This window comes from Bombina bombina, chromosome 7, assembly GCF_027579735.1.
Source record: "Bombina bombina isolate aBomBom1 chromosome 7, aBomBom1.pri, whole genome shotgun sequence".
NCBI lineage: Eukaryota > Metazoa > Chordata > Amphibia > Anura > Bombinatoridae > Bombina > Bombina bombina.
The window spans coordinates 272226152-272243206 of NC_069505.1; the positions used below are offsets into that span (position 1 = coordinate 272226152).

Sequence of the window (17055 nt, forward strand, 5' to 3'; positions counted from 1 at the left end):
CCTTTAAGAGCTTTTTTTATAGTATGGGTGTGTATGATGGAGGAAGATTTGCTGCTGAAAGGCATCTTTATAGCACTCTCTTATAGGTCATATTAGCAAGGGAGCATGAAGAGTATAAAAACGTATTCATACTAAAAACGTCCATCAGAGGGACATTATATATAATAAATCACTACAAGAATACATCTCAATTGCTATAAATATATAAATATAAATAACATACGGCTAGATTTAGAGTTTTGTCGGTAAAGACCCGCGTAGCTAACGCTGCTTTTTTTCCCAGCGCACCCTTAAGACAACGCTGGTATTTAGAGTTGTCTGAAGGGCTGCGTTAGGCTCCAAAAAGGGTGCGTTGAGTCTAATGTACCGCCACTTCAACCCTCAATACCAGCGTTGCTTACGGTAGCGGTAAGCAGCTAAAACGTGCTCGTGCATGATTCCCCCATAGGAAACAATGGGGCAGTTTGGGATGAAAAAAAACACCTGCAAAAAAACAGCGTTCAGCTCCCAACGCAGCCCCATTGTTTCCTATGGGGAAACACTTTCTAAGTCTGCACCTAACACCCTAACATGAACCCCGAGTCTAAACACCCCTAACCTTACACTTATTAACCCCTAATCTGCCGCCCCCGACATCGCTGACACCTGCATTACACAATTAACCCCTAATCTGCCGCTCCAGACACCGCCGCCACCTACATTATCCCTATGTACCCCTAATCTGCTGCCCCCAACATCGCCGACCCCTATATTATATTTATTAAGCCCTAATCTGCCCAACATCGCCGCTACCTTACCTACACTTATTAACCCCTAATCTGCCGACCGGACCTCGCCGCCACTATAATAAATGTATTAACCCCTAAACCGCCGCACTCCCGCCTCGCAAACCCTATAATAAATAGTATTAACCCCTAATCTGCCCTCCCTAACATCGCCGCCACCTAATTTCAAGTATTAACCCCTAATCTACCAACCGGACCTCGCCGCTACTATAATAAATGTATTAACCCCTAAAGCTAACCCTAACACCCCCCTAAATTAAATATAATTTTAATCTAACGAAATAAATTAAATATTATTAACTAAAGTATTCCTATTTAAAGCTAAATACTTACCTGTAAAATAAACCCTAATCTAGCTACAATATAACGAATAATTATATTGTAGCTATTTTAGGGTTTATTTTTATTTTACAGGCAACTTTGTTTTTTTTTTAACTAGGTACAATAGCTATTAAATAGTTATTAACCTAGTTAAAATAATTACTAAATTACCTTTAAATAAATCCTAACCTAAGTTAAATAGTTATTAACCTAGTTAAAATAATTACTAAATTACCTTTAAATAAATCCTAACCTAAGTTACAATTAAACCTAACACTACACTAGCAATAAATTAATTAAATAAATTACCTACAATTACCTACAATTAAATAAACTAAACTAAATTACAAAAAAAATCAAACACTAAATTACAAAAAATAAAAAAAGATTACAAGAATTTTAAGCTAATTACACCTACTCTAAGCCCCCTAATAAAATAACAAAGCCCCCCAAAATAAAAAAACTATTTTCCGATCAGCCAATAGAATGCAAGCTCAAGCTGATTGGATCAGCCAATCCGATTGAACTTGAATCTGATTGGCTGATTCAATCAGCCAATCAGATTTTCTTACCTTAATTCCGATTGGCTGATAGAATCCTATCAGCCAATCGGAATTCGAGAGACGCCATCTTGGATGACGTCACTTAAAGGAACCTTCATTCGTTGGTAGTCGTTGTCAGGAAGAGCATGTTCCGCGCCGGAGGTCTTGAAGATGGAGCCGCTCCTCGTCGGATGGATGAAGATAGAAGATGTCGCTTGGATGAAGATGTCTGCCGGTCCGGATGTCCTCTTCTGCCCGGATAGGATGAAGACTTCTGCCGCTCCGGATGCCCTCTTTTGGTCCATCGGTGCCTGGCTGGGTGAACACGACTCACGGTAGGGAGATCTTCAGGGGGGTAGTGTTAGGTTTATTTAAGGGGGTTTGGGTTAGAGTAGGGGTATGAGTGGTGAGTTGTAATGTTGGGGGGTGGTATTGTGTTTTTTTTTACAGGCAAAAGAGCTGATTACTTTGGGGCATGCCCCGCAAAAAAGCCCTTTTAATGGCTGGTAATAGAGCTGTTAACTTTTGTAATTTAGATTAGGGTAGGGTAATTTTTTTTATTTTGGGGGGCTTTGTTATTTTATTAGGGGGCTTAGAGTAGGTGTAATTAGCTTAAAATTCTTGTAATTTTTTTTATTTTTTGTAATTTAGTGTTTGATTTTTTTGTAATTTAGTTTAGTTTATTTAATTGTAGGTAATTTATTTAATTTATTTATTTATTGCTAGTGTAGTGTTAGGTTTAAAGGGACACTGAACCCAATTTTTTTCTTTTTTAATTCAGAAAGAGCATGCAATTTTAATAGTGATGCACCGAAATGGAAATTCTGGACCGAAACCGAATCCGAAAATCCGGGATGCACTTGGCCAAAAACCGAAACCGATACCGAAAATGTATTTTTTCAAATTATTATTTTTTTATTATTTTTTTTGCATAATTAGAGCCAATAAAAAAAGCCCACACTTTTATTGAAAGTAACACACTAAAATTGGACAAAAATATCTTAAAACAATAATATGCTACACAATAATTTTACCAAGAAAAAAACAGGCAAAAAATGCCATTTTCGGCCAAAATGTTTCTGCGACCAAAATTTTGGTGCATCCCTACTTAAAACAATTATAAATATCAATATACTGTATTATTCTTCATGTAGTTCTATGTAACAGAATCATATTTAACAGTTTTTTTTTACCAATTATCCAAATAAAGTATAGTCCTAGAAAACTCATTATATGCAGAACAGTAAGTCAAGTAATAAACGTAAACAGCAGCTCTAGGCTAGCATCAAATCTGAAACATGCCACACAATATTTTTACCGAAAACAGGCAAAAAAAACCCGAAAACCGAAATAGCCAAAAATGCAATTTTTGGCCGAAACTTTCTGCGGCCGAAATTTCGGTGCATCCCTAAATTTTAAGCAACTTTCTAATTTACTCCTATTATCAATTTTTTTTCGTTCTCTTGCTATCATTATTTGAAAAAGAAGGCATCTAAGCTTTTTTTTTGGTTTCAGTACTCTGGACAGCACTTTTTTATTGGTGGATGAATGTATCCACCAATCAGCAAGGACAACCCAGGTTGTTCACCAAAAATGGGCCGGCATCTAAACTTACATTCTTGCATTTCAAATAAAGATACCAAGAGAATGAAGAAAATTTGATAATAGGAGTAAATTCAAAATTTGCTTAAAATTTCATGCTCAATCTGAATCACGAAATACAATTTTTGGGTACAGTGTCCCTTTAATTGTAACTTAGGTTAGGATTTATTTTACAGGTAATTTAGTAATTATTTTAACTAGGTAGTTATTAAATAGTTAATAACTATTTAATAGCTATTGTACCTAGTTAAAATAAATACAAAGTTGCCTGTAAAATAAAAATAAACCCTAAAATAGCTACAATATAATTATTATATATAATAATATAGATTAGGGTTTATTTTACAGTTAAGTATTTAGCTTTAAATAGGAATATATTAGTTAATAATATTTAATTTATTTTGTTAGATTAAAATTATATTTAACTTAGGGGGGTGTTAGTGTTAGGGTTAGACTTAGCTTTAGGGGTTAATACATTTATTATAGTAGCGGCGAGGTCCGGTCGGAAGATTAGGGGTTAATACTTGAAATTAGGTGGCGGCGATGTTAGGGAGGGCAGATTAGGGGTTAATACTATTTATTATAGGTTTTGCGAGGCGGGAGTGCGGCGGTTTAGGGGTTAATACATTTATTATAGTGGCGGCGAGGTCCGGTCGGCAGATTAGGGGTTAATAAGTGTAGGTAGGTTGCGGCGACATTGGGGGGCAGATTAGGGGTTAATAAATATTATGCAGGTGTCAGCGATGTTAGGGGCAGCAGATTAGGGGTTCATAGGGATAATGTAGGTGGCGGCGGTGTGCGGTCGGCAGATTAGGGGTTAAAAATAATTATTATAGTGGTGGCGATGTGGGGGGACCTCGGTTTAGGGGTACATAGGTAGTTTATGGGTGTTAGTGTACTTTAGAGTACAGTAGTTAAGAGCTTTATAAACCGGCGTTAGCCCAGAAAGCTCTTAACTACTGACTTTTTTTGCGGCTGGAGTCTTGTCGGTAGAGGGTCTACCGCTCACTTAAGCCAAGACTCTAAATACCGGCGTTAGGCAGATCCCATTGAAAAGATAGGATACGCAATTGGAGTAAGGGGATCTGCGGTATGGAAAAGTCGCGGCTTGAAAGTGAGCGTTAGACCCTTTCCTGCCTGACTCTAAATACCAGCGGCCGGCCAAAAGCAGCGTTAGGACCCCTTAACACTGCTTTTGACGACTAACGCAGAAGTCAACAACAGTTCAATTCAGTCATCAGGCTGATATTAGAATCACCAAGATTATATTTGAATTTTAGAATCAATTTCCAAGTGGGTATTACAATTATTAAATCAATTAGCAAAACAATATTACAATAAAAGAAACATGAACGTAAAAATAAAACTTTCATGGATCAGATTAATGCAATTTTACCTGAATTTTCAATTTGCTTCAACAATCAAATTTACTTTGTTGTCTTAGTAACACATTAGAGCATTTTTTTTGTACTTTTATTTCCCTTTAATGAAATAACTAACTACACCACAGAAGTGTTTACATATTTATATACACTATGTGTTGTTCAGAGAATTCATTCCAAGACCCAACTTGTCTATAAATATTAGCTAAAATATTTGATGTGTTTGTCTGAATAAGAAAACGTAATGTGAATGCTCGTCCACCTTAAAAACATTCATATGGATGTAATTACATTGAGTGACTCACTTTTCCCTTTGCGAGCAATTTAAAAAAAAAGTACAATGGAAACAGCACACCATACAGCACATATTCTCTCTTTCTTATGACAAAATAGCATTTAAACATGATGAGATTTTTTTGGGCTGAAAAATATAAAGTAAAAGCTGTTTAAATCTCAACTAGTATAACAGTATTGGTTGTAAATTTCCTACTAATGCTACTACTTTCCTACTTCTTGCTAAATATAGCAACCACTGAGCATTAACAGGAAGTACCAGCCAGCCAATAAGTATTAACAGGAAATACCTATCAGCCAATAAGCATTAACAGGAAGTGCACTGCTGACACAGCTGTTGTAGTTGCAATTTAAAGGACCAGTAAATACAGTAGATTTGCATAATCAATAAATGCATGATAAAAAGACAATGCAATAGCACTTAGTATGAACTTCAAATGAGAAGTAGATTTTTTTCCTGACAATTTTCAAGTTATGTCTATTTCTTCTCCCCCTGTATTATGTGACAGGCGTCAGCCAATCACAAATGCATATACGCTTATTCTGTGAATTCTTGCACATGCTCAGTAGGAGCTGGTGACTCAAAAAGTGTAAATATAAAAAGACAGTGCACGTTTTTTTAATGGAAGTAAATAGGAAAGCTGTTTAAAATTGCATACTCTATCTGAATCATGAAAGTTTAATTGTGAGTTGAGTGTCCCTTTAAATTGAGAAAGCTTTTTCTTCACATTTTTTATGCAAAAAAAAAAGAGATCAACACGTTTAAATGCTGCTGTTTCATATGGATGACATTCTGTGTTTATCTCCTTTTTAAAGGGACACTCAAGTCAAAATAAACCTTTACGATTCAGATAGAGCGGCAGTTTTAAGACACTTTCCAAATTACCTCCATTATCAAATGTTGCACAGTCTTTTTTTATATTCACACTTTCTGGTGAACAAGATCCTACTGAGCATGTGCAGAAGTTCACAGGTATACTATACTAGTCTGTGATTGGCGACTATGTCAGCAGGGATGCGACCAAGTTGCTTCTTTGCATGTGTTAGGGTCTGAAAATGTATTACACCATGGTCATGATTACGAGTGGAGTGCAAAATTGCATTTTCACGACAAAGATATTTGCGCTCAACTCGTAATATCAGCGCACACTAATTTGCGCTATGTTAGAAGTTAAGCACAATGAAAGCGCGACCTTGTATTTGCTTTGCACCCTACCCTAGAGGCGAGACCCCCGGCCACATTGCCAACCCAGTTGAAACACACCTGGAGTCTACAGGAACATCGTAAATGCACCAGAAGACCAGTAGAGGGTAACTCTAACCCGATGGTGTTAAAGACTTTGCACATGCAGCCTTCATCTGTGATTGACTCAGCTGCAATAGACATGCAAATATATTTATTTATTAATGCCAGGTTCTTATGTTTAGTTAATGTATATCTTACTCATTTAATTATGAATGTATTATTTTTAGAAGTAATATGTAGGTACAAATGTAATAGTTTTGAAAGTTTTTTTTTATAACAGATTATATTATTTATTCATATACATGTTATATGATAGTATAGGTACTATTATTAAAACGTCTATTTAGTATCATAAAGGGTAGACCCTTTCATAACGATGTGCTGCATTCATCTCTGGCAGCCAAGGGGTTAACAATCCCAATTTCCAAGTCACTTTCACAGATGACATATTGCTTCCCTGTCTGTGAGATCATAGTTTAATTGGAGGAGCCCATGAGAGTGTGATTCCTCAAAGGAAAATGAAGTTAAAAAAAATTGACATCAATCATTGGAATAGATTAGTAGATTGCTAACGCTTGGCGTGTCACCAACACGTATTATTTGCTGTAAATCTCTAATGTATCACATTTTTTTTTATAAATACATTTTAATGGAGTGTTATTGAAATCCAGTTGTTCTTTATAGTATAATGGAAGCATTTTATTTTGTTGTGAAATTGTCATAATGTAAGCATAAATCTGTTCTCTTTTGTCATTATGTTATGTCCCTTTAAAAACAGACTATAATAAAAACATATTGCCATCCATATGAATGACCAGCATCTAAACATGTAAGCATTTTCTCATCTAAACATGTAAGCGTTTTCTCATCTAAACATGTAAGCGTTTTCTCTCTGGGAAAAAAATGAAGTAAAAGTTTTTTTTTATTTAAAAACTTTATCAAAACAGGCAACATTACAAAAGCATAGCAAAACATGGAACACATTTAGGTACAATCAAATGTTTTGATAAGTTAGAAACTAGTATGTCCCAAGTCATCTCTGAAAATAAATTGGGCCATATAGGGGGGATAAAAATAAAAAATTGAGGTTCAATTTCCAAGCTGGAAGTCAAAGCTTTTTTATATAAACTAATATGCCAGTATAGTCGACTTTTTAGTTTTCCTCAGAGTGCATTAGCAGGAAGTACCTATCAACCAATGAACATTAACAGGAAGTATCTATCAGCCAATGAGCACTAGTAGAAAGTGCTTATCAGCCAATGAAAATTAGCATAAAAAAGTCTAGAAGCTGCATTTTCATATGGATAACAGAATTTTCTTGAGTACAGCGTCCCTTTAAGAAGGCTTATTAATTTAGTCATATGACCTCTATCGTCACTTTATAAAATTAACATTATGTTTCTATACCTCCCAACATTTGTGGCTAGGGATTGGGGGGGTTATCGCCATTTTGTGGACGGGGTCACAAGTGGATAGTGGACGGGGTTATGGCCATCTAGGGTTAAGCTGATTCTGCTTATAGGAAAATATGGCTGTCTCAGAGGTACAGAGCTCAGAATTAGGAACTGTCCCTCTCATATAGAGACAGTTGGAAAGTCAGTGATTCATTTAGATCTATATTATATAAATAACTTAGATATCTATTTAATTCATTTCTTATGTGTTATTGCTAATAGAGTGTTATTTTTTTGTAATATTTAGATCATCTTTACTATGACCGACTGACACAAGATGCGCCTTTTTTAACACAAAACGGAAGACTAAGTGAACGGCTCGTTGACAAGATAATTTTGCAGCTAAACCGAGTGTATCCTCAGGTTCTGTCTAACAAAGAAGCAGAAAAGGTATAATTGTTACTAAGCCTGTCCTGATTTATGCTTTAAATTGTTTACATACTAAACAATTTCCAGGAAAATTGATATAAGGGACATTAAAGTCTTTATAAAAGTGATAGTAAATCCAAGCATATAACAAACGCTAGGATATACTATCTCTAAAAATAAACATTAGTTTCAGTCATCACTTACGTTTGTTATACGCTTGGATTTACCATCACTTTAACAACAAGGAGCATTTAAAAGTTTAACATTGTTTCAGCATAAAAAAGCACTACGTCTGTCTTAGGGTATGCGCACAACCAGAGCCAATAAGGGAGTAGCGCATTTAGTGGCTTTGGTGATGGAGGGCTGAAATATTCAGGTAGAAAAATAAAATATCATTGCATGCTATGTTCTCTTTAATAAATAATTTCCTTTTAATCAGCTGTGTATTTTTTTATTGTGCTGCCCTAGGCACAGGGAAATTTGTTGGACCTAATATTAGCTCAGATCAGCCTCATATATTTCTTACAAACATAGGCCAAGGATACATAGTGAGGTCATGGCACCTCAACTAGACAACTAGGGATTGCAGATTTGTAATAACATTTAGTAAAATATTTTGTGAGTATAGAAACCACCCCTCTTAAAGTGAATGTAAATGTAGCGCTCATTGCTCACGGCATTGGATATAAAAATGAGGCAGAGTTTAATTCATTAATTTTTTTTTATATTTATTTTTTTAGTACAATTTTTACCTTTTTTAAAGCTCCGACAATAAGCGAAGCTCTCCCCCGCCAGCTATATTGTGTAATTGATTGACAGCTGATGATTCTTAAAACAACTAATCCTTGTTTTCCCCCCGGGCCATGACGTTTGTACAAAGGGGCTGAACGCCCTGGGGGAAACAAGTATTAGTTGTTTTAAGAATCGTCATCTGTCAATCAATTACACTATATGGTGGGTGGGAGAGCTGCGCTTATTCGCAGAGCTTTAAAAAGTTAAACATTGTACTAAATAAATAAATATAAAAAAAATCATGAATTAAACTCTGCCTCATTTTTAAAAGTCTCTCTAATGCCGTGAGCAATGAACGTTATGTTTACATTCACTTGAATTTGCCGCACACCACTTTCCTGCTATCTTAGACACAAGCCTATTTTATAATAGCCCTTGCTTTTAACTATTTAATAAACATTCAGATATATGTGTAAGTTTAAATTTTGTGCTGCCATTATATTATATAATATACCCAAGTAATCCAAGAGTATAGGGAATTTAATGAGCAATCTGCTATGATAATTTGACTTCAAATAGCTGCATAACTTGATAATGAAACTAATGTTTACATTTTAATGATAAATCTACGCCAAAGTACTAAGTGCTAACCTAGGTTTCCTTTTCTGGCCAATTAGGGACAGTTATACATGTGACGTGCCGTCATAGGAGGCAGGGGAGGCAGCGCTATGTGTGTAATTATACTTTATTAATATTTTTTACAAAAGAATAAAATAATAATTTTTAAGTTTTTATATATATTTTCTTTTGTATCCTAATGTACCCCCCCAGCCCTCCGCCGCCGCCACCATGCAAAAAATATACTTAGCATAGCCATCCATCAAGATTACATATTGTGCAAAGAAGGAGAGGCTGTGAGCCATTCCGCTGCCCCTTCTTTGAACAATATGGATGTGTTAGAGGAGCATTGAAGAGCAGGCCCACTAAAGACTGCCACCCAATGGTGCTTAACGCACAGGCCATACAGCTCAATAGAGGCAATGTCTATTGGTAGCCTCTGCCAGAGCCCAGCCAATCAGCGCCCAGCTCTCTCTTTTATAATGATTATAGTAGGCGGGGAAGAGCCAACTGAGAAGCGCGAAGTTCAGTCAGTGAGATAGATTGTGATGATGGTGAACGTGGCTAAAAGGTATGAGAATGAGACTTGTCAGGGCCAGGGATAAGCGCTTGAATCAATAGTATGCAGCTTGTCTTGGTTATATAGTATGGCTTTGCATTTGCCTTTAACACTCTGGCTGACTCCCTGCATATTTTTATGTACACTACACAATCACATTGCACTGCGGGTCCAAGCTAAATCACAGATCTCCCTGCATCTATCTCCCACCTTTACAGCTGCCTGTAGAAAACTGTCCGTGACACTAACAGAGCTTCTGTGTCAGTCAAGGCTGCTGCAGGAGCTGTGGTATGCGATATCCCACTCTAAAGCAGTAACTAGAACATGCAACCAATGACTGCATGGAATATTGTAGTGTAAGGTTTTTTAACAGGCATTGGAAAGCCCACATTTTTCAGAATTAAATTACCGGAAATGGAAAAAAAGAGATAATCTATTGCATTTTCTTTTTTACATCACAAAACTAAATATCTTTCTGTTATAATCTCAATGTGTTTATTGACCCTTTAAGGGAACTGGCTCCATAAAACAGCATAGGATAAAGGGACAATTTACCCTAATTTCTTCTACCCTTTAATTTGTTCCCAATGATCAATTTTGCCTGATGGAGCGTATTAAATTGTTTACAAATAGTTCCTTTACATTTATGTTGACATTTAAAATAACCAATTTTGCCTGTAGTATCTCTACCTATACTGGAAGTTCCTACATGTAAAGGGACAGCCTACTTGACAACTTTTATTGTTTAAAAAGATAGATAATCCCTTTATTACCTATTCCCTAATTTTGCATAACAAACATTGTTATATTAATACACTTTTTACCTCTGTAATTACCTTGTATCTAAGCCTCTGCCGACAGCTCCCTTTATCTCAGTTATTTTGACAGACTTGCATTTTAAGCAATCAGTGCTGACTTATAAATAACTCCACGGGAGTGAGCACAGTGTTATATATATGTCAGACATAAATTAGCACTGTCTAATTGCGAAAAACTGTTAAAATGCACTCAAATAAAAGGTGGCCTTCAATGACTTAGAAATCAGTTTATAAGCCTACCTAGGTTTAGCTTTTAACAAGAATACAAAGAGAACAAAGCAAATTTGATGATAAAAGTAAATTGGTGAGTTTAAAATTGCATGCCCTATTTGAATCATGAAAGTTTAATTTTGACCTGACTGTCCCTTTAAGTATAGGCTATAGAAAAGATGTATAAACATAGTCACGCCCAGTGGGACGTGGGAGAGATTAGCAGTAAAATGTTAATTTCAATTGTTTCAATAGTTTTGGGATTTGGTATACAGAGTTAAGAAAGTGTTTGTGTGCTGTTATTTCATATACAAAAATAAACATAAAATAATATTTTATCATAAATGTTATACTGTGCTGTTGGTATAAAAATTCATTGGAAACACTTTATGGGAAAAGCAATGTTACAATATAATGTCCCTTTAAGAGCATGAAAAGGATGGAAGAGCGGTTAATTAATCTACCTTGCTAACATTTGAGGATGTCTTATACTAGATCTGTCCAAGTGTCTTTTCTGGTAGCCACAATGCAGAGTAAAACACAACATGGGAATACCCCCCATGCTTCTATCATCATGCCATTTTTATATTTTGATACTTTATAATTATAATAATAGTTTTCAGTTCAATATTATCGTTTTAGATTGTAGTTATTTGTAACTGATTAAAGAGATATATTTAGCTTATGAAATGTTTACAGTACTTTTGTTTACAGTTTAGGAATCCAAAACTTCCTCTCCGTACAAGGTTGTCTGATTTACTGAAGCACCTGCAGCAAAAAGGAGACAGCGAGTGCCAGCAATTCTACAGAGCGTTGCAGAACAATGCAGACAAGCTTTACACCGCTTTACCAAGCAGGAAAAACATGAGTAAGGGCACACAAAATTTTTATGTTGCATATAAGCGATTTGGGGATTTTACACTTGAATCCATCTATATGAATTGCTCTATTAATACATGCTACAATCAATGAATGTCCGGTTTTTAATCTAATGTGATAAAGATATAAACTCAACCAAACATGGGAAAGGAGTTTAACCCCTTTACCCAATCTGACGTATATATATGTCATGCGGCAGCGGTACGAAGCCCATTGTACCGCATAACGTATATAAACGTCCGAGCTGCAGAAAGCTCCAGCAGTTTCGACTGTAAAGTTACAACCAAGAGCTGGAGTTCCTAAACTCCAGGCATCTGCCGCATATGGAACCAGAGTGCGGTCGATGTTCCAGTTCCATATAAAGGCAGATGCCAGATCATTAGACAGATTAACCCCTTCACTGACGGGAATAATAGAAGTGTGGTGCGCAGCTGCAATTTGCGGTATTCTAATTACCAAAAAGCAATGGCAAAGCCATATATGTTTGCTATTTCTGGACAAAGGGGATCCCAGAGAAACTTTTACAATTATTTGTACAAGCTGTTTGTAAATAATTTCAGTGAGAAACCCAAAGTTTGTGAAAAAGTTAACAATTTATTTATATGATCACATTTGGCGGTGAAATGGTGGCATGAAATATACCAAAATGGGCCTAGATCAATACTTTGGGTTGTCTACTTAAAAAATATATAGTTTTGACAGGTAAATAAAAAAAACAAGGCTCTATTTCTGTATAAGTGGAGTGATAACAAAAATGCTAAAAATTCTCCGGTATTTTGGGCAAGTTCTTCTCTGAAATGAAATTCCCGGTAGCAAAGGGTCATGAAACCAAAAATTTATTTTTTATGATTCAGACAGAGCATTCATTTTTAAACTAATTTCTAATTTACATCTACTATCAAATTTTCTTTGTATTTTTGGTATCTTTTGTTGAAAAGCAGGGATGTAATCTCAGCAGCGTGTAAGTGTAAATTTATTGGAAAAGCATTAATGGACCAATTATTTTTCAGTATACTGTCCCTTTAACACTGCTATGTTCCAAACAGTCATTGGTTGCACCGTCTATTTGACCCTATTATAACTGTTCCTTATTGGCCTCAGCAGAGAATGAAACCTAGGTTACAACATGGCAACACCAATTACTTCTTTGTACACAAACGTTACACTTACATTTTTCAATATGTGAACAACAAATATATTTTAAAAGTACATCTGCATATTATTCTCTGGCTAATCTTTGCTTTGAATACCACATTCTTTCTAGTATTTATTTAATGGTTACTGTCTGTTTAAATATAGTTAGCTTTGGTGATCAATAAACAATTTACACAATAAAACGTGTTGACCGGAAGACCCCACAATCTGATCCTGAAATTCCAAAACACCAAGTTAGGCGCACTCAGACCCATAACTGAAGTCCTCTGCAACGCAGAATTGACAAGTTTTTAAATTATGAAAGAAATTGACTTACGTGCACCAAGATTACAAGTTGTGCCCTAAATCCGGTGAGTAAATAACGCTAAATATTTAGCGGTATTGCACTTTCCATAGTTACAGAAAAACCTTCTTGTGTTGTGCGTTAAGCTCCATACCGCACAAAAGCCAAGTCCTGACTTGACGTGTGCATGCACGTTTTCCCCCAAAGACATCAATGGAGAGAAAGTGTTAGTAAAAAACTAACACCTGCGATTGCGGAATGGCGATCGCTATAACGCAATCCCCATTGATGTCTATGGGGACAAGAAAGTTATGTAAAAAAACCTAACACCCTAACATAAAACGCTAGGCTAAATACCCCTAATCTGCCGTCCCCCGACATCGCTGACACTAATTCAAATTATTAACCCCAAATCCGCCGTCCACCGGCATCGCTACCACCTAAAAAAAGTTATTAACCACTAAATCGCAGCACACTGAATTAAACTATTAATCCCTAAACTGCCAGCCCCCTACATCGCAACACACTAAATTAAACTATTAACCCCTAAACCGCCAGCCCCCCACATTGCAAATACTAAACTAAACCTATTAACGCCTAAACCGCCAGCCCCCCACATCGCAACACACTAAATTAAACTATTAACCCCTAAACCTAACACCCCCTAACTTTAAATTACAAAATTAAAAAATCCTAACACTACGAATAAATAAAAAAAACTAACATTACAAAAAAAACACTAAAATTACAAAAAAAAATAAAAAATATATGATTACAAAAAAATTATAAACGAAATTATCCAAAATTAAAAAAATGAATCCTAATCTAATACAACATAAAAGCCACCCCAAAATAAAAACTCCCACTAATCTAACAATAAACTACCAATAGCCCTTAAAAGGGTCTTTTGTAGGGCATTGCCCTTACGCAGTCAGCTCTTTTACATAAAAAAAATTACAAAGTACCCCCTAACAGTAAAACCCCCCACCCAACTAACCTTCCAAAATAAAAAATACCTAAGTCTAAAAAAACATAAGCTACCCATTGTCCCTAATGGGGCATTTGTATGGGCATTGCCGTTTAAAGGACAATCAGCTCTTTTGCTGCCCATAAAAAATTAAAAAAGCCCTAAGCTAAATAAAAAACCCACCCCAAAATGTTTTTTAAAAAAAACTAACACTAACCCCACAAAATGTACTCACAGTTTCTGAAGTCCAGATATCCATCTTCATCCAGGTGACGACAAGTCTTCATCCAGGCGGCGACATTTTTATCCATCACGGGACCATCCTCTGTCTTCTTCCTGGAGGTGCGGAGCGGTCTTCCCCGATGCGTGGAGCCAGAGCGGTGGTCCTCTTCAGCGGCGGTGGTCCTCAGCGGTGTGGAGGTTCCTCTTCATACGATCTCCGGCGCACCCTGAAGATTAAATACAAGGTACCCCTTTTATATTTGGGGTACCTTGCATTCCTATTGGCTGAAATATTCAAATCAGCCAATAGGATGAGCGCTGCTTAAATCCTATTGGCTGTTCAAATCAGGCTTTTTTGTTTTTATAGGGGTATTAAATTAGGTTTAATTTGTATTATTTTAGATAATTTCGCTTTATTATTTTTTGTAATCTCCGATTTTTTTTAATTTTCGTAATTTTAGTTTGTTTTTTGTAAAGTTAGTTTTTTTAATTTACTCGTAGTGTTAGGATTTTTTAATTTTGTAACAGGTTTTTTATTTTTAGTTTATTTTAGTTTTTTTAAATATTTATATTAGGTTTATTTCTAGTTTAAGCTTAGGTTTTTTGTTTATTTCACAGGTAATTTTTTTTTATTTAAAGGTAGTTATATTGTAACTTTAATTTAAAGTTAGGGGGTGTTAGGTTTAGGGGTTAATAGTTTAATTTAGTTTTTTGCGATCTGGGGGGGCCGGCAGTTTAGGGGTTAATAGGTTTAGTTTAGTATTTGTGATGTGGGGGGGCCGGCTGTTTAGGGATTTATGTGTTTATTTAGTGATGGCGATGTGGGGGGTCGGCGGTTTAGGGGTTAATACTTTAATTTATTGTTGGCGAAGTGGGTGGGCGGCGTATTAGAGATTAATATGGTTATTATAGTATTTGTGGTGCGGGGGATGGCGGTTTAGGGGTTAATAGGTAGTTTATGGGTGTTCGTGTACTATGTAACATTTTTGTTATGAGTTTTGTGAAACATTTTTGTTTTGCAAAATCCATAACTACTGGTCTCTGATCGCGGTATGGATCGTGAGGGGTATAAGCTATAATGCTAGTGTAATAGCCGGACCGAACAACTTGTAATACGGGAGACCTGAATATTTCACACTCACAAGCCATTTTTTTTTTTTTATTATTATTTTTTTTTTTTAATATTTTTGTTGAGGTTCAAAATAAGGCATACAAACATAAAATATATGTGAACAGTTTGAATAAAAATATTTTCCAGTTACATATCTAGTAAAAATCAGAATGAATGTCTATTACAGGTTATATGACATATCTTGATCTTAGAATACAAATTGTTTGCCAATCACATTATATACCTACTATAGAAATCATGAGGCCACTTTTGGACCTCTCAGAGACACGAAAATAAACAACATCAGTAGGCAATTCTCAAACATAAGGAGAGCACTCTTGGGTCTCAACTAAAGAACCTCATTTTACTATAAGTTTGTGATAACGACTATCTGTGTTCAATATTTGCTGTAGTAATCCTCCTTTATACATTTAGTCCTCTTTTGGACCTTTAGCACTAACATTACTGAGCAATGCATCTATTTAAATATAGTAAGTAAGATTCCAGGTCATATCTTCTAATCTACCATTTGATATAGTTCTCTTGTTATATAGAACGTTAGTGGGTCCCGCAGTCACTATGTCACCAAGCGGAGTCCAAACTGGTATAATGAAGGGACTAATCTAATACAAAACTCCTTGTGGAACAAGATAAAAAACAATGATCATATAAGAGTTAACATCATGAAGTGAGTGTCGGGGATAGCCTCTATAAAGTATGCAACTGCAGGTTCTTTATGTGAGATGGATACAGAGGTGCCATTAGACCTTAAACCCTTAGCTTGTGGTTTATGGAGAAGTGGACATATGCAATATAGTATTATATTTTTGAAAGTCCACCATTACCCACTATAAGCCTCTTATAAAATAACCCTTTACAACGTGTCTAAAATGAAATATGAATTTCAGAAATACAAGGAACAGATGTAAAAAAAATACACAGTTGTTAGTAATCAGCTTTGTCCAAATTACACCAACATTAGCAGATTATCAATGGTACTAGACATGTTAACACACAAAATATAAGCACTACAAGATCTCAGCAGAGAAAATGGCTAATAGGCAGCTGGCTACTTCAATGAGGTCTCTGGCCTACTATAGGCTTCTTATATTCTAGCCTACTCCTAATCTTCAAATAAAAAAACACATATTTTGGGGGGTGCTAGGAGTGAAAATGGATAAGGGACACATTTATAACCTTAACATACCTCAGAGCCAGGCAGACTTTCCAAGAATACGTGAGCTGCTTAGATTGTAATCCTCCATAGCAGTAAGTCCAATAGTAGGTATCCGTCACAATAGTTGTTTAAGTAATGTGAGGAGAGTATAGACCTAATGAATAGCAACTACTCTTCTTAAACACTTCCACTGGTTATCTATAGTGTACTAGCTTGTCTGGTCTCTAAGCCTAAAAATTAAGATAAGATTTTGTGGCTTGTAGCTGTTAAACAAGAACTGACATTTTAAGCTGGTATGGAAGGACTGCACCATGGGAGCATAAGTGTCC

General features: G+C 35.8%; 1 protein-coding gene across 3 annotated transcripts in view; it reads left to right on the forward strand.

Moving 5' to 3' along the window:
* The window catches only part of CARD19 (caspase recruitment domain family member 19), a 104776-nt gene that overhangs the window by 54985 nt on the left and 32736 nt on the right, over window positions 1–17055 (forward strand). For all 3 annotated transcript variants that reach the window (XM_053720754.1, XM_053720756.1, XM_053720755.1), the window contains exons 2-3: window positions 7874–8016; window positions 11647–11800. In XM_053720754.1, coding sequence (XP_053576729.1) covers window positions 7874–8016; window positions 11647–11800 — 297 coding nt within the window. The remainder of the gene's footprint in view (window positions 1–7873; window positions 8017–11646; window positions 11801–17055) is intronic.